This window comes from Pyrgilauda ruficollis, unplaced genomic scaffold (genome assembly GCF_017590135.1).
Source record: "Pyrgilauda ruficollis isolate IOZ18807 unplaced genomic scaffold, ASM1759013v1 scaffold37, whole genome shotgun sequence".
NCBI classification, from domain to species: Eukaryota; Metazoa; Chordata; class Aves; order Passeriformes; family Passeridae; genus Pyrgilauda; species Pyrgilauda ruficollis.
In genome coordinates this window covers 16148948-16167085 of record NW_024525156.1, presented here as the reverse complement: position 1 = coordinate 16167085, position 18138 = coordinate 16148948, and the positions used below count along the sequence as shown (strand labels likewise).

Below are 18138 nucleotides of genomic sequence, written 5' to 3'. Positions count from 1 at the left end.
GTCAGCAGAGGTATCGCCACGCAAGAGGTTTTGCTCCACCCCGAGGAGGAAGAGAGTCAGGTGCCATTGTCCATGAGCACGTGGAGTCACTGGTGCTTGCCCAGCAGAGCGAGTGGCAGCTCTGCTGAAGCCTTCCCTGGGAGTAGGAATGTGCAGTGTGATAATATTAGGGTTTTTTACTCTCATCAAGCTCAAAATTATTCTTTTTTTTTGGAAAAAAAAAAAAAAAAAAAAAAAAAAAAGGAAAAAAAAAGGAGGAAACACCTAATATATGTACCTTCTCCTGCACATGCTTGGATGTGCACCCAGGATGAAGAGCTGTGCACAGAGTGGGGCTGTGTGTGCCCTGCTGCCAGCAGCTGCCAGCAGCTGAGGACTCTGGCACCAGGCACAGAGCCTGACAAGGCATTTCAGCTTTGTTGGAGCCCTTGGCTGCACATCACCAGGGCCCACCCTGGGTCACTGACATTGCTGTCTCTCTTTACAGCGACAGACCTCAAGCTGCGATCAGTATCTCCAGAAACAGACAAAGTGTGGACACCACCAGCATGTGGCAACACAACTCCTTATTTGGACCCTCAGAGAAGAGCAATAAAGATCAGAGCTCATCATTTTTCAAACATGTAGGGACCAGTCCTCATCCCAGAGCTCTTGCAATGCCTCACAGGCAGCAGTGAAGGAGAGAAACCCCAGCAAATGTCTCCTGATGGTGTTTGAGTCCTCAGCTCCCAGGCTAACTTATGCCTTCTGATTTCAGTGGAAGATCTGGCTTGAGTGAAGCAGGACACAGTCACACTCCAAGCTGCACAGTGGCAGAGAAGACAGCAGTCCTAAATCTCCTGAATCCCAGCCTTGTGCTCTTTCTTCTCAAATTCACGAGTACTTAATCTTTGAGAAGCTTATGCTAAGATTTTCATGTTTGTTTAAAGTTTTAAAACAAAACCTAATCACCTGCAGGCAATCCTACATGGCATTTTTTTTTCAGTCCCAGATGCAAAACAACCCTAAACCTGCTCTGCAGATCTGCTGACACAGAGGAGATTAAATGCTATTTTGCTGGTCTTTTTAAACCCCTTATTGATTTTTTCCTGGGTTCACATAGGGTTCACAAGTGAGAGTGTTGGTCCTCCGAGTACGACTGTCCACTTTCTGCATTAAAGGACAGGCTGCAAAAAGGGCAATATGGACAGTAATGCTGAAGGGCTTGCTCATGGCCCAGAGCCCCAGCAGCTTCATTTGAGATTTGTTTTTCACCTGATATGGTTAGAGCATCACAGAGGGTGGTGTGGAGGTCACAGCCATTTTAACCAAGCATGGTGCTGTTGGCTTGAGAGAGCGATGAATCCACAGCAATTGGCCTTCAGGTGGTGGCAGAGGGGAAGGACCTAATTCCTTTTGGACCTGCTGCTGCACACCTTGGTTTGTAATTGCCTGATTGACCTTGACACCAAGAGGTCAGACTCTGTCCCCAGGGTGTGGGTACAGAGCCACTGTGGAGCCACAGGCTGCCTCAGGGCACCAAACCTCTGGGGGCCGGGGCCAGGGTTTGGAGATGTGAGAGCAGGGCTCCCACCAACCCCAGCTGTACTCAGAGACACCCACACGTGGCTGTCTGTGTCACTGTCTGGGAAAAAGGATCACCAAAAAAAGGAGACCCAGGAACTGAGCTCAAGTGTGAGCCTTGATCATCCGCACAGCTGGAGCATCATCCCTGATAATCCTGTCAGCCACATCTGCTGGAGGTGCTGCCTGGCTCCCAGGCCAACACCTGGCTCTTGGTCATGACATTGTCAGAAATCTCGCTCTTTGAAACACAGCACAGAAACTGGAACAGCAAAGGGAAAGAGATTAACATACTGAAAGCAAAAATGTGTGGTGTCTGGTAGTACCAAAAGGAAGTGAAAATGGGATTTTACTACAAGAGGTGTTGGACAAGGGTGATTACACTTACAGTTGCCTGGGCTATAGGTATAAATGAAACCAAAAAATCAGGTATACCTACAAACAGTACACAGAATCACACAATAAATAAGGTCAGAAGGGACTGTCTGGCCCAATCCCTACCCAAAGCACAGCCAGCTTTAAAGTCAGAGTAAGCCTTTGTTGGGAGAGCTTTGCACATCCCTGCAGGAGACAGTTTGACCACCAACCCTGTGAAAATTTTTGCTAATGTTTAATTGGGATTTCCTTGTACATAGCTTCTGTTTGGTGCCTCTTATCCTTTCACTGCTCACTTCCAAGGTGAGCCTGGCTCTGTATTTCCTGCAAGGTAGTGTCAGACACCACTGAGGTCTCCTTTCACCCTTCTCTTCTTCAGGCTGGACAAACCCAGCCCTCTTGTCCTCTCCTTGTATGCCACATCCTTCTGTTGGACCTGCTCTGGTACCAAGGATGCTACAACTGGACACAGCACACTTAGATGTGGCCTCCCAAATGGTTTGTGTTTCCCTCCAGAGAGGGTGAAGATTTGTTTGGTTTGGTTATAATCTAGGTTATCTCAATTTAAGAGGTCTTGCTTTTCCTGCTGAAATACCCTACTGACTATTGCTGGGCAAATGACATTCAGAAAGATCCTCCAGCTGACCCCATGTGGCTGCTCCCTTCTTCTCAGCTGGTTTCTAAATTGCCAGAGCAGGGAGGCTCCAGAACAACCTTTTATGGAGAGAAGCAGGACACAATTCAGCCTAATTGCCACAGTAGGAGAGCTAGGGCAGTCTGAAACAGAAGCCTACAGTGAGCTGTGGGCGATGGAAGAGGTTGCAAGCCTTGCACAGGACTCTCACGATGTCTCTTAAGCCCCAGTGTTCCTCTTCACCGTTTTGAAACGCAAAACCTGTGCTTGCCCTTACCTCCGTGCCCGCAAAGCGGAGCGCAGCCTGCGGCAGCGATCTGCGGCCGCTGCGCTCCGGTGCCGCTCCTCTTTTCCTCCAAATATGTGGAGTCCGCCAGGCGAGCCAGGCGGCTTCTGGCATCCCGCTTTCCTCCCCCCTCCGGGCACGGCGCTGCTCCCACATGCATCCTCTCTTCCACGTGGTTCATTTCCCCGCCATGGTCTGTCTTACACCTCCTTTTTTTTTCATTTTCCTTTGGTAGCAAGCTCCCCCTTGGCTCTGCGAGAGTGACGCAGGCTTCAGCCCGGCAGGGTGCGTGGTCCTTTCCCTTCGCTCCTTCCCTTCGGAGTGGCCTCCGTGCACTGGGAAAACATTGCAGTAAAGGCTGCCCGGGAGTGAAGGCTGAGCTGGCTTTTATTCTGATAAGCAATCAGGTCGCACAAACGCTATCAGACATCATCAGTCGCGTGATCTCTGCCGGCAAGCTCTTCAGCAAGGAGGGCAAACCCTTCGGTGCTGCGCTTCACGGCAGAGCCAGAGCTTTGTGCATTCCTTGGCCAAGCCCTGTTGCATTTGAGGCAGGGCATTTGCCTCTGGCCAGGGGCTCTGCAGCCAGCTTTGCAAAGCCTGGCTTTCTCCTCTGTACTCTTCCCCCGGGACTCTCTGCCTCCATCCATCCATCCATCCCTGGCTCCCTGCAGGTCTGAGGCAAGCCGAGGCACGTGGCCAGCTCTGGAGCAGGAGCCAGTGCTCACCAGCAGTTTTCAGCCTCAGGATGTTTCCCTTTGAACAGCTTGACAGCAAAATCTTTCATCCTGGAGAAGACTGACTTGCATCTGCAGCTCGTCCGCCCGTCTTCCTGGGATTTGCACACCAGTGGCTAAAACCTGGCTTTGGCTTTTAGGTCAAGTGCTTGAGTGGGGTGGATCTGCCGAGGTGGCCTTGCCCCAGCTTCAATCCCCTGCTTGAAAGGTCTCACAGGACAGCCTAGGATACATGGGATGCCTCATGGCTGAATTGCACCTTGGCAAAACAGCTTATGATCCATCCTTCGGGGCCAGTTGCTGGCGATCATACAGAGCAGGGGCAATTCACAAGGAAGAAAAGGTATCTTTTTGAAAAATAAAGTGGTTTGGGTTTTTTCCCCCTCCAAGAGGCCTGCGAGGCAGAATGGCAGCATGCATGAAGAGAGCATTTATGCAGATGAGCAGCGTGGCCTATTTAAGAGCAGAGTGAAAGAGCAATTATTCTGCAGCTCCATTCTGATGTTAACCAAAAATAAAAAATGTCGGGACTCGGCAAAAGGACCACACACAGCCAAGGAAGCAGCACTGGCAGTGGGGGTTACATTGGCAAAGGGACCCTGAGTGGGAAGCGAATGAATGCTGAGGCTCCCACTCACAAAATCACCAGTCCAGGGTTTGCAGGAGCAATTGCCATGAGAAAGAGCATTAAAACCCCTCTGCGAGGCAGGCTGGAGGCAGTAGGGAATAAAGCCAATTGCTGTTGTACTCATTTCCCCATGCAGGAAGTCAGGGCTAACTCTGCTCTCTGTTTCTGGCCAGCTGAGCCTGCACAGCCAAGGCTGCCCCTCAGACAAGGCACGTGGCAAAGCTGCCCACCAGTCCTATAGGCACAACCCAGCACCTCTTAGGAAAAGACTTTGCAAGCCTTTGCAGAAGCCATCACCAATTTTGGTAAGAGAGAGCCATCAGTTTTGCTGACAAAACAGCTATTTTCTCATTTTATTTTGACCTTTAAAGGAGTTTTTATTTATCCAAGTTTCAGAGAGGGCAAGAGGACACTAAGCTAAAGGGACAAGGGCACCTGATCTGTTACACAGGTTTCTGAGCAGAAACCTCACCAAGATGAACAAAAACAGCTCACAGTGGCAAAATACCTGCAAGTTTCAGCACAGGCGGCCCTCCATCCCCACTTACACCCTCCACTCTCTGCAGTGGTGATGTACAGTGGAATTCCCTGCTCCTGTACGACTGAAAGGTGATTCTTAAAAGTTGATCTGCACTTGTGGACTCTGAGGCCCTCAGGAGCAGATTCCCAGAGTACCCTGCTAAATACCTCCCAGGCAGCTTAAAGTTGGCTCTCCTGAAGTCTAGGGTAGCAGCTCTGTTCTCCTGTTTTCTCATTACACTGAGAAACAAAGTCAACCGTTTCATGATCACTGTGGCCCACCATCACATCCCCCATGAGTCTTTCTCACCCACCTTGGGGCAGAGGGATCAGCTGCATGCAGCCAAGCTCTGCTGTGAGCCCCACAGCCATCAAACAGGCCAGATCCAGGAGCAGGGATGTAACCCTGGGCTCCTGACACCAGCTGGACACATTTCTCCCAGAGCAAATGCCTGCTGGAGACCAGGGCATTTATGCTTTCAGCTTCACACTGCTGTTTACAATCAGTGCCATGGGGGACAAAAGCATCTCTGTGTCCCATGGAGCCATGGAAGTAATTATAGAGAGAACTCTTCAGTGCTCAGATAACTCAGATCTTAAGACCTGTCCACATAGTGTAGCTACCTCCTTCAGTCACGGTCTGTAAACTCAGAAAGAGAAAGAAAAAAGCCCCCATGCCACAAACAGCTGGATACTGGGAGAATAGGACAGCTTTCCCTCTGAGCAGGACAGGGAATGATGCAAATGGCTGCATTCATCCTTTTTCCAGGAACATGTTTAGAGCAAAGGAAAAAGCGCTAGAAAGAGAAGGGGAGTGCACAGCACCAGAGGCAGAGAGGAGCCCCATCAGGAGCAGTGATGTCAAGCTTGGCTATCAGACTCCAGCAGGTGTGCCTCCATTTGGATGCAATTCCATTTGAGGGAAAATTTGATAAAAATAGATGAAATTGGTAATCAGTGGATAGTTTATAATTTTGCCCATTGGTAAAGGGCATGCAGCAAAGGTCTCCCTCAGGTGCCTGCCCCTGGGTCTCTCACTGCCACCAGAGCCACCCACAGCTACTTGTGGCAGCAATGCAGAGACAGAAAATAAGATTCAGGACATACAGGAGACATCCACATGCCTGGAGAGGCAGCTGAAGGCCTGCTGGGATGCACCAAGTTTCCTCAAATGATGCTAGAGATCTACACCTGGACTACTTTAATCCAGCCCCCTGTCTATGCCAAATAAGAGCATTAAGTAGGACAGGAGGAGACAGCAGCTTATCAAAGAATTGCAATGATAAATATCAAAGGGGCGTGTCCTGTAGTCCTTGCTTTGCCTGCTTAGAGAGGACATTTGTATCAGCAGTGGCAATGACAGGCCACCAGCTGGAGCACAGTGTGTGGCACCTCTAAGACCTGGCAGCGCTGGCTGGGTTGGGGCAGGAGATGAAGAAATATTCCCACCTCACCAGCATTCACTGGGAGCTGCTGGAGATGCAGAATCACAGAATATCCGGAGTTGAAAGGGAACAAGAACCATCAAGAAACACAAACAAAAGCCTTGAAGGCAGAGACAGGGAAGGAGTGAAAGTTGCTTGGCTTGTGATTTGTCTGTGTACATCAATCTGGAATTTTTTGCTGCTGTTCCCTTTTCAGCTGTCACTTCAGCATGAAGATGTAAAATTATAGCAGGAAGGGGAAGCACTCTCAGCCTACCTTCAAACCACAAGTTGTAGTTTTGTTTAAAATGGAAAAAAGAGATAAGCATGGCAGGGAAGGACAGCATCAACCCCTAATGCTGGTGGTGGCTTCAGGGGCACATTGGCCCAAGCACCTCAGGGAGGACAAGAAGGCAGTTTCCAGGCAGAGGAAGCAGGACAAGAGCACTGCTGAGCCACTGAGGTCTACCTGCTGTGCTGGGTGAGCTCCCCACCAGAGCTCCAAGCCTTGTGCTTCTCCTGGGCAGCCAAGTCTAGCCCTGCTTTGGCCCTTGGGCAGCAGAAGGACCCAGAACACACACGTGCACTTCCACCATGTGCCGCACCAGTCTAGAGCTCAGCCACTCTCCTGCCCCCCACCCAGCTCCGGGGACCACTGAAGTGGCCACCTTGCCTATGCCCGAGTTTGCACTTCAGTTCCACAAGGGACAGAGCCCACAGCGACGCTCCTGTGCAGCGCCCCGTGTCCTGGACACGGGCAGGCCTTGTCTCCCTGCAGCTGATGCTCCCCACAGGTGTGAAGACAAGGGCAATCTGCTTGATGCTCAGAAGAAACTGAATCTGGAGAGAGTGTTTGTCTCCAGCTACGTTTTCTGAGCTTTTAAAGCCCTTTGAGCCGAAACATGGCATTATCCAAACAGAACATGATGCTACAATAAACAACACAGAACAAAAACACATAAACTAATTAAAAGTGGAATGACTTACAGCCAGTGAAACCCAAAACAGAAAGATGGAGCAAGGTCATTGTGGACACACCAAGGCAGACAAACAGCAGCATATGAGACTCACAGGGAGATGAAATGGAGGGAAACCACAGGAAAATGGCATAAGCAGGTAAGAGAAAGTATTGTCCAACTCACCCAGCAGCAGGCCTGGAAGCAAGGATTTTGTGGCTGATCCCATTGCCTCACTGTGAGAGAAGTGAAGCAAGAACATGGGAAGTGGTAGCACAATATGGCTTGTGGCCAAAAAATTAGATGAGACCCAACAGAGGCAGCACAATGGAAGAGGAGATGAAGGGGGAAATGACCTTTTTTCATTTGGATTAGTGTGCCCAGCTGAGCCCAGGTTGCTCCTCACAGGTGCTATTGCACACCCCACTGGTGAGAGCCCAGCCAGAAGAACTCTGCTCTGGCTGTAGGATTAGAACCTCTCTGGAAATAAACAAACCATCACTCAATGCATTTGCATTCACATTTGTGAGGCAGCACCACAGGATTATTGCTTCTCCTTTTCTCAAGGAGGGAAAAGTGACATTTTAGACACCAAGTGCTAACAAGCACAGACAAGTGAGTTTTTAGCTGAGCCTACAGTATCTGTAAATTAGAGAAATCTATTTTTCTTTCTTTGATAAGGCAACTGCAGTCTGAAGCCAAATCTGCCCTGTTTCACCTGTCCCTGCTGCCTCAGGCACACAATGTAATACCTTATTTTAATAGGTCTCAAGTGAGCAGTGAAATCCATAAGCACACAGTTCGATGGCTTCCTCGCTGCTGCAAGCACACTGTGTGGGAGTGCGGCTGCAAAGCCCTGTTTGCTTCGCTGGAGGGCCCCAGCCAGCTCAACCAGCACCAGGTTCCTTTGGCTCTCCATTAGTTGTGTGACCAAAATCAGTTCCAGAGTACCTGGGACTGAATTTGAACCTGAACCAGCCTTAAATAAACAATACTGAGTGACTCTGTTAGCTACATTTTAGTCCGAGTAGTTCCATCTTTTCTTCCCCCTCCCCATCTGTGTTCTGCCCTCTGCAGTCCGGATGACTTCCATCTTTATTTCCACCCTCTGGTTTTCAGCCCACGGCTGATACAGAACCAGTAAGAAGGAAGGAAGCCATGACTTACCTGGGAGGGTTTTAGGACAGCACCTTGCAGAAGGGAGCTCACCCGAGATGAAGAGGTGCTTGCCAGGGGGACGCAGGACAGTGAGGCTGCCCCATGAGGGAGAGGGATCCCAGCCTTCCCACAGCGCCCCACAAGAGCACACAGGCCCATCAACAGCCCCAGACCAAGGGCAGCAATGGGGCAGGCCCAAGGACCACCCCAGGGAGCAGCAGGAGGGGGAAGCACCCAAAACATGGGCCTGAGAGCCACCTGGGAAGACATGGCCGGAACTTAGGAGGGATGAGGCGCATGGACAGCACCAAAGCCTTGGCTGAGCCAGACTGGGGCTCTGGGCCCAGGGGAGGCTGGGCAGGCTCCTCAGGCCCATGAGTGCCCCCAAGGCCCAGCTGTTCATCTTGCACCAGCTTTGGCTCCTTTTCCCCCGGTGCTTTGCGGAGCAGCCGCCCCGCTGGCGCTCTGCTCCGCACAGCGCTCGGTGCAGCGCGGCTCCCACTCGGGGACGGCGCAGGCAGCTGCGGTGGCTCCCCGCCATCCCTCCCTCCCTCCCTCTGCTGCCTTTAAACTCTCACGTTTCCCTTTATCAAAGGCACGGCCAGCTGTAAAAATAATATCCTGGCATGGATGGAACAATACAGCACAATATGCAAACACCTAAGCAGAGCAAAGCGCGGCTGCGTGCGGCTCGAGAGAGCAAGCGTTTGAAGAAAAATTAATTTTGTTTAATTTTATTAAAGAACCAAGGGAGCTTCCCAGCTTTTAAGTGGCAACCGGAGAGCCTGGCATGTCCCTCCATCAGAGACAGACGGGAAGAGCTCATGGGCCAAAGGGAAGAGAGCATATGGAATGTGTTACACATGTCTGTCATTGAAGTAAGGAGCTTTAAAGAGTTTAGAAGAAACTAGATACATTTCCAAACAAAAAAAAGGCTGAAAAATACAGGGTGAGTGACAACACCCAGTGGGGATGGGACAGGGCTCCCATCGCCTTCCCCCTGACTGAGAAAGCCTGAAGCATAAAGTCTTTTGAATATGGAAGTTGTCTAAAACTGGTTAAAGATGTGCAGTGAAAGATGAAACTTTAGGGCATTAATTGAGAAGGCATTTTTGGGAAATGAAGAAAGTAAGGGCCCAAATAAATGGTTAAACTTTGTAGGAGACCACACTCTGCCTATACACACCATTGGAAATGTCAGGCTGACTTGATCTGCTGCATCCCAACCCAGGCTCTACTTGCTTGCAAGAAGACCACTGCTAGGTACTTTTAAAATAGATCCAAAACCAGGAACAACTGAAGTTTGTAAATGAAGCTTCTGTAGCACGGACCACCAGCGAGCAGTCGTGGTCCCTCCGTGGCTCCTGATCACAGCACCCACTCCTCTGCCAGCAGGATGCTCACCCCCACCCACGTGCAAGTCAAAACCTGCTCTGAAGTGCTGTGCATGTCACCTGCCACTGGCCAGGAGATGGCATTCCCCTCCCCGAGGAGGTGGTCTGGAAAGAGCAGGAAAGTGAGGGCAGATCACCAGCTAAATGCAGGTTGAGATGTAACCTGCAAGCCACAGGATGGTCCCTGCTGAAGTGAGCTCAACACCTCCTGCTCCTGTTGTCTTTGCTGATGGGGCTGTTGGTGCAAATGAAAACACGGCTCACACAGGTGCCTGAAAAAGCTGCAGAAATGGAACATCAGCATTCTCTTTTCTCAAGCCCCTGTGCCAGGTGTTGGGCAGCTGTCCCTCCATCCTGAGCCCGAAGGCAGAGTGCTGGTTAAGGCATGAGTGCCCTGCTCCTGCCAGGTCTGCACTGGGCAGTGCAGCACAGCACCTTCCCACCAGCTGTCCCATGCAGGCATCAGCATTAGGAACCTGCTGGCAATAAAAGCATTATCATATTCCCTTCCACAGTCAAGAACAAAACTTAGGAAAATGCTGTTGTTAGTCTCCAGCAGCTTGGCTAGACATCTCTGGCTTGGACAAAGTGACAGCTTTGTCACCTCAGGGCAGCTGCTCTCCCCAGTGGTGCTGGAGGCATGACAGCCTTTGGGAATCAAGCTTTAATTGTAGAGTATCCAACCACATTTGCTTTCCTGTCTAACTCTGAATTAACATCCTGTTCTTTGCCTCCTCCAACTAAGAACATGCTAGAAATGAGACATCCTTCCTCAGAAAGGAAGCAAAATGTGTTTTCAGTGTGCGGTGCAAAATCCCAGCTCCAATTTAGCTGCCTTTGCAATGGCAGGCACTGGCACAGGCTCAGACTCTGATAGCTATCCTCTTGCACTGCTTATTTTATTTTGAATTAGCAAGTTATACTATCATTTGGGAGTTTCCCCGTCACAGATTAAAGCATTTCAAATGGCCCTCCACGTCCTTCATAACAATGTTTAAGGCATGAACCATAACATTACCGTCTCTGTCACCTTCATCATGTGCATGGCTTTAGCACACATGGAAAAGAGACTTAGAAAGGCTAACCAGGGCAAAAGTGACATTAAAAAAACCCCAGCAAACACATAAATGGGAAATGGAAAAAAACCATCAAAGGGAGACACCACTCAGAAGAGTGTCTTAGCTAGCTCTGTGTGGCTGTTCTTAACAATTATGAACACATTATAAGGTTTTGAATGTATTGTTCTAGTCTGTCCCATGTCCGCATAACTCAGCCCTGTGCAGATTGCTGGAAGGGCTCATCTCCTCTGTCATGTGTCTGATCTGGCCAACTGCACTGTGGTGACATGCAGAATTCAGCTGGTTTTGTACCAAATTGATGCAGTTGCTCTTTGAAGTTCTGTGCTATGAAATTGATCTGAGCTGTGGTAAGAAATCAAGTGATGTGTGGAAATTGTCTCTCCCCAATGCCTGTTCCTATTTTTTTGGTGCTGCTGTTGCTTTCCCCTGCCCTCCTTTCCTCATGTTACTGCTCTTTTCATCTGTGATCTTTATTTTGTACACTGACAGATGCCAGGATTTACATGCCTGGTTTGAAATACCCAGGAGGCCTTGGCAAGATGTACCTCAGAGCCAATCTGGTCTTAAAGGAGCAATTAAAGTAAGTCCCATGATGCTTTCATCCAGAAATCTTGAGACTGCTAAGCTGTCTTCTCTTTTGCTGAGGCATGTACATATCCTGTAAAAAACATTTTAAAGAAAGGAAAGGAGCATTCTGATAGCAACACAATTACTTTTATACATTATATTTACTCAGCCTAGACATGCCATCAGTTTCAAATCTTAGTTTTGGCTAAAACAAGAAAAAAATCTGATGTTGAAATGGCATCAAACTACAAATGATGCAAAATTTTAATGTAATGTTTGATTATATAAATTATATTTTATTATGTATCTCATAATTTTTTATGAAGTTCTTAAGCAGTATTTTAACACCAAAGCTAAGTGGCAAGTAAGTTTTTAATACAACAATCCCCATCTTTCCATAGTCACAGCAATGAGCATTGGTAGGAGTTAATTCTTATCTTTGTATCCATCTTCAACATCCTGTGCCTCAGGAAAAAAGCAAACTTTAAAAGTCAGTAAAAAATGGACACTTTAGATCAGAGGAAAGTTCTAAGATGAATGCACAAGTGGTTAAGATACAGCTTTCCTTTTCCAAGTTCAGCACTTTTTTCAGCCTCTGCTTTTGTACCTTGTGCTATTGACTCATTCATGTAACAGTGACCCTGTGCACCAGTCAGGGAACACATATCAATATTAAAAATAATTGTCTTATTATGTTCTGTCTCTTGGGCAAAATGTTCCCAAGCATGAGATATTCCAGATAAATGTCTGATCTCTGGACCTTCAGGCTAAGTAGAGAGAGGTAAGACATTACCCTCAAAGATAACCAGACTGCCTCAGGAATTACTCCCAGAAAAAAAAAAAAAAAAGAAAAAAAAAAAAAAGGCTTCACAGTGCTCAGAAAGCAATTCTCATTGTATGAATGCAAGTATCTAGAACCATTTTAATCCTCAATAGTTCTTAAGACACAGCTTCCACATCTGGTTACGACACCTGGGCTATTCTAGCTCTGGTTTGGGTTGGCAGAGACCTTTAAAGGTCATCTACTCCAACCTCCCTGCAATGAGCAGGGACACCTTCCACTAGATCAGACCCCTATCCAACCTGACTCTGAATGTTTTCTGGGATGGGGCACCTACCTCCTCTCTGGGCATCCCATGCCAGTGTTTTACCACCCACAGAGTAAAGAATTTCTTCCTAGTATCTAATCTAAACCAACCTCCTTTTAGTTTAAAACCACCTTCAACCACCCTTGAAGTGTATCAGAGGCCACAATAAGGTCTCCCTAGAGCCTTCTTTTCTCCAAGCTGCAGACCCTCAGCTTTTCCAGCTTTTCCTCACAGGAGAGGTGCTCCAGCCCTCTGATCATCTTTCATGGCCCTTCTCTGGACTTCAGGTCCACATCCTTTGTAAGTTAGGGAGCTGTCCCAGAGCTGGACACTACTCCAGCTGGGATCTCACCACAGAGGAGTAGAGGGGGAGAATCACCTCCCTCAATCTGCTGGCCACACAGTTACCATTCTTATTTTTTTGAGAGGTAACAAGTAGTATGCTCATCATGTGAGAAAATACATAAACATGAGAAAACTCAGCAGAAATGAGCATTACAGAATAAAAAGTCAAAGCTTACTTAGATGGCATGAAGATGCTGAAACCAAGTTAAACTGCATCATCTGAGATTACCTCAGATGTTAAAGCATAGTGCCAATAACACCAATGGTTTTGATTAAGAGCTGGACTCAATGATCCTTGTGGATCATCTTCCAACCCAGAAAATTTTGTGATATCTGTGATTTTAAGTGGTACCTCAGAAGTTCCCTTATATTCCACTGGTGGAGTTATGCTGCCACCTATTGTGAGGATGAACCTGACACAAGTTATTTTGCTAGGCAATGTTTGCAGTAATTACCACTTGTCTTTCTCTTCTATTAGAAGTACTTTCTTCTGGAATATCTGCTGCCGATCAATGCTGGTGAGAGGCTGCAGGCATAGGTGGCCTTTCAGCCAGACCAAATACAGGTGTTCATACATTCTGATCTCTAATCTACCACATGTACAGTTTAATTTGGCTCTGTCTGCTGCTGTCAGCTCAAAAGCTGGTCCAAAATGGGAACCCTGCTTCTTTATTCCGATCGGTGGTCAAGGAATGCAGCCATGGGCAGGGAGGCAATGTGCTGTCCCACCATAATGCTCCGAGACGTGCTCTTCCTTCCTCCCTCATGCGAGGAGCACAGGACTATAGGTTAGTTCCACAAAACTGAGACAGCACTTGAGCTATAGTATAAACTCATGACTGTGCCTTTAGGACCCCTCTTCTTTCCCCCAAGCACAAGGGCAGGCCACGTGGCCATTATAAATATTGTGCCTGACTCCAGCAGCTGCAGTTACCAGCCCTGAGCAGGAAGTTCTGTTTTTCCTGTGTGCAGCATTTAGGCAAACTTATTTCAGGAGAGCAACCTCAGGAGGCCCAGGCCAGCACACCTGCAGAGGCTCACGCCATGAGCAGAGCTGAAACAAACTACAACAGTACTTCCATCTCTCCAAAACTGAAGTAGCTTGACACCGGTCAGGTTCTGCAGCTCTCAATGTACCTTTCCCCAGCTTTTTACTTCCCCCTCTCCCTCGTGTTCTGTGCGGCAGAACACAGAGATGCTCTTGCTCTTTCCTTCACCTCTCCAGTAGTATCAGCTACGCCCAGACCTAGGCACTAGGCCATCCCTGTCATCTTAAGGTCACTCAGCTGGGAAAACGGGGCCATCTGTTCAGCCACAGCAAGCGGCTTGCATCATCACACTCCCTTGTGCTCCCTCCCTCCAATCCTCCCCAGGCCTGCCTCATTATTCACCTTTTCTTCCAGTTTTAGGAAGCAAATGGTTCCAATCCAGAGCAGCACTGCAAACCAGGAGCAGCACAGGAGTGACTCCTGGGCAGCCTGGATAGCTGCTCAGGCCAACCAACTAGTGGGATTTTCTCATTTATCTTTCGGGCACTCAGCAGCTTCCAAGCCACTCCGCAGGAAGGAGAATCTCTGGAGCTGCAGCTGGAGTGAAACCTGATTGCACAGGCAGCAGTGGTGCAGCCAGAGAAGAGAGGACTGCCAGGTACAAGTGCTGTCAGCTCTCCAGCAAATCAAGCACCAGTATGGGGCGTTTCTGCTGCTTGCTGTGCCACAGGGTATGTATTTTTACACTTCTGAATTGAGTCCGGCCAGGATCTGTCAAAGTCAGGGCTGCTTGCAGCACAGAGGCAAATGAGTACACCAGCAACTCAAGATGGCACTGGAAGTAGCAGATGGCGTTTTCAGAGTATCACCATTTACAAACTCCTTGGATGATATTTGCACTCCCTGGAGTCCAGGGAAGGGACACGGGCCATGTGCAGTAATAGAAACTGCGTGATGGTGTCTGTGTTACACATCCCCGTGACTATGGGAATTGCCTGAAAGGTTGGGTTCATGGGCAGCTTCAGCCTCCTCATCACCTGAACTGGTTTCTCCAGAAGTAGGTTGTTCTGGGATAAAAAAATCCAAGGGAATAAAAAAATCTGGGATAAAAATCCAAGGCAGTCTGTGGCCCTTGGCTCCATAGATAAACTGCAGCCAAATAGTAGGAATTAGAAGTACTCCTTACAGCAGAGTGAGATCCGAGTCCTCAGTACCCTTCTCTTCCTAAGAACAACCTGAGCACATCCAGACACTCCATTCCTAGCAGACCCTTCCGCTGCCCCAATCAGGCAAATTTTTCTAAGCTTCTTTCCTGCTCCCAGCAACTCCTGGTGCCCTCCCATTTATTTTAGAAATAGAAGATATCAGAGTTTGTGGTCACTACAGGACTAGGACACACATTATTTGCATGCAGTAAAACAAAAAAAAAGCATGATTAACGTGGATTTTAGCCCAAATCCAGGAGCCATCAGGTTAGGATAGGCTTACCTGTTCTGAAAGGTCCAAGTCCTGGGCCTATCACACAAGGGCAACCTGTTTCCATCAGGAGATCTCCTATATCTTAAATTAAGTTTAAATCAAGATACAGTATCTTGACTTCAGACACAAGACTGACCTCAGTTTAAGTCAGATACTCTTGGCTTTGTCTCAACAGTGACAAATTCCAACCAAAGTGGTAATTTGCCAGAACCCTCCATCATCCCGTCCCTATACCCAGCAGCAGTGACTCATCATTCTCAGTGATAAAAGGACAGTACACGCACACAGGTACTTTTTTTCTTTTTTTTTTATTGCTGTTAATTCAAGGAAAAAGGTTGCATAAAATCCAATCTCTTCTAGAAATATAAGTGACCTTTCCAGTACATTTCAAATATCAAAGTATATGGTAAACATACAAATAAAGAGAAGGTAACATACCTCCTATTTACAGTACAGTATTTTAAATCATAAAATAAGTTCCATAAAGTACAACTGGCAGGTAATTCACAATACAAGTCCATTGGTGGTTTAACACCCTCACTTCAACTCAAACGCAGTTCAGTCATTTCAAGTGGTCCAAAAATACCCAGATCAAATAAAAATTTTAATCAAAATAATTTTCATTTACTACTTAAACTTTTTTTTTTTTTTTTAAATTAAAGCTTTCATCTACCTCCCTCCCCTTCCCCCCCCTCCAAGAAAAAAGTTTCAAAATGTACACTGGTGCTATAAATATAAATGCTATCTATGAAGAAATGTAGTAATCAAGCTTTTTTTTTTTTCTTCAAGTTTTTTGTTTGTTTAGCAATTTATTAGACAGCTGAACCAAAGATTGATTTTTATTTCATCCCTCTACCGGACACTGGGTCTGATTTTAAGATAAAAACATTTCTGCCATGAACTGTGAGGAATGCCAAACCTTATGGATATACAGTGGTAGTTGTTCATCGGTGTTGAATGCAGCAGTCAAAAAACACACTCATCTTCCAGATAACCTCAGTGCACTTTAGGAAATCAAATATTACCTGGAAGCAATTTAGTACATATATTGGCTTTTAAAAATAAAATAAAAAATACAGCAGCATTAAACTTACTTACTCATGATACTGACATGTTTAATACCATCTTAACACTCATTTCAGTCTTTCACATTATACCGTAATTACGCATAGTGGTAAATTGTTATAAAATAGTGACTTTCCTATTTGGTAGACAGGTTCTAATACTAATACCTGACTATTTTGTAGAAAACCATAGCTTTTGTTCAGTTTGAAATAAAACATTTACATTCTAAGTACAATGCAACACTGTAATAGTTTAGGAAAAAATATTCAATCAAGTAATGTTCATTCTGTGTTGACACGATGTAGAATAGCTTTAAAAAAGGAAAAAATGCTGTCAACTTTCATTACAAATGCAAACACACTGAGTACAACATTCATACCATTTTTTTCACCTTTGTTGCTGAACATACAGGCTAAAAAGCTACAAGGGAAGAAAAATCTGTCAATTTAAGCTCGTTCATTTCTCTAAGTCTGTTCCAGTCCACACAGTTTCAGCCCCTTCCTGCTCTATGTATTTTCATTTGTTTGGGCCTCTCAAGAGCTGCGTATCTGTATTATTACCAGGTATAGTACACATACACTGTCGTGTTTTCCTTTGGACTCTGCTAACCGCGTGTTTGAACATCTCCCCTCAATTCATGAGCATTAAATTTAGAGTACGGGCAGGGTCTGTATGAACTGCTAAACACTCATGCAAGTCCAACGAATCCACGTGGACAACCAGGGAAAGTAAAGAAAACAGCAGCATAAGGAGAACAGGGAGGGAGGGAAGAAGATTGTGGTGGGGAACACGACCAAGTTTCTTCTTCTCACCATATGACTGCTCCACCAGTGATGTCAGAGGTCAGAGGAATTTTTTTTAAAAACTGCAGTAAACATTGCACATGTCTCAAGTCTTCAGTGCAAAAGCATGGATCGAATGCTCTGTCTGATTGTTTGGCTGTGTGTGTGAATTACATGCATTACGCAAGCCTCTTGTAGAACCAGGAGGAGACCAGGGACTCAGCCTTCTTCTTTTGTACGGAACAGAGGTGCAAAAGCAATGAAAAATTCCAAAAGAATATAAAACCGGGAATGTCCCAAAACACAAGACCAACCTCCCCCTCCCACACACACCTTCCCCCAGTTTCCCAAGCTTCACTTTAAGTAGGCAATGTTTACTTGTTTCAGTCTGCAGAATCCAAGGTATCATTGGAAGGGGGAGGGGGAGGTGCGTATCTCAGTCTGTAAGTGCCTAAAACAGGAAAGAGAACTACTAAGTCACTGCTCACAATTAAAATGGATTACAAAACCACTACAAGGTATCAAAATGGACATGCTCTTCAAAAGGCACTATCATCCTCCAGTTCTTTTAAAGTAGGTCCTCAGACTTCATCCTATTTTCTTTCATCCTCTTGCTAGTTTAAAAAAAAAGATATAGAGTGTAGATATAGGACTTGAGCTCTACTGGAAAAATGAAAAGGTTCATCTTTCCTGTTCCGGTCCAATCAAACTACTAAAGCCAGAATGGGAACAAGGGCAGGAATCAAAAATAGATTGTGCTCAATGCAAACCCTGCATTTCCCCCATTCTTCTGGATGGAGAGAGAAATGGAAGCTATTCCTTTTATATTTAGCTCCAATTGGTTTCTGCCTTTTTGCTGCAACTTGTCTCAAAAGTTAAATGTATTGCATGACGGGGCACAGAAGGATGGCTGATTCTGCAAAGGTAAGCCCTAGAAAATGTTAAATATCAAATAGCTAGTCTATTGGTTTTTCTTTCAAGTCTCAGAAGTTTGAGGAATCCAAGGTCATATCATAAACAGTAACTGATTTCTTTTTGCCAATGAATTCTCTCAAAAAGCACTCTACGGA

The 18138-nt window shown here is 46.7% G+C and overlaps 1 protein-coding gene across 4 annotated transcripts in view; it reads right to left on the bottom strand.

Moving 5' to 3' along the window:
* Nucleotides 1-17149: 17149 nt before the first annotated feature.
* ZCCHC2 (zinc finger CCHC-type containing 2) overlaps nucleotides 17150-18138 on the bottom strand; it is a 41359-nt gene continuing 40370 nt past the window's right edge. For all 4 annotated transcript variants that reach the window (XM_041475866.1, XM_041475867.1, XM_041475868.1 and 1 more), the window contains one exon: nucleotides 17150-17519. In XM_041475866.1, coding sequence (XP_041331800.1) covers nucleotides 17452-17519 — 68 coding nt within the window. In that variant the 3' untranslated portion in view covers nucleotides 17150-17451. The remainder of the gene's footprint in view (nucleotides 17520-18138) is intronic.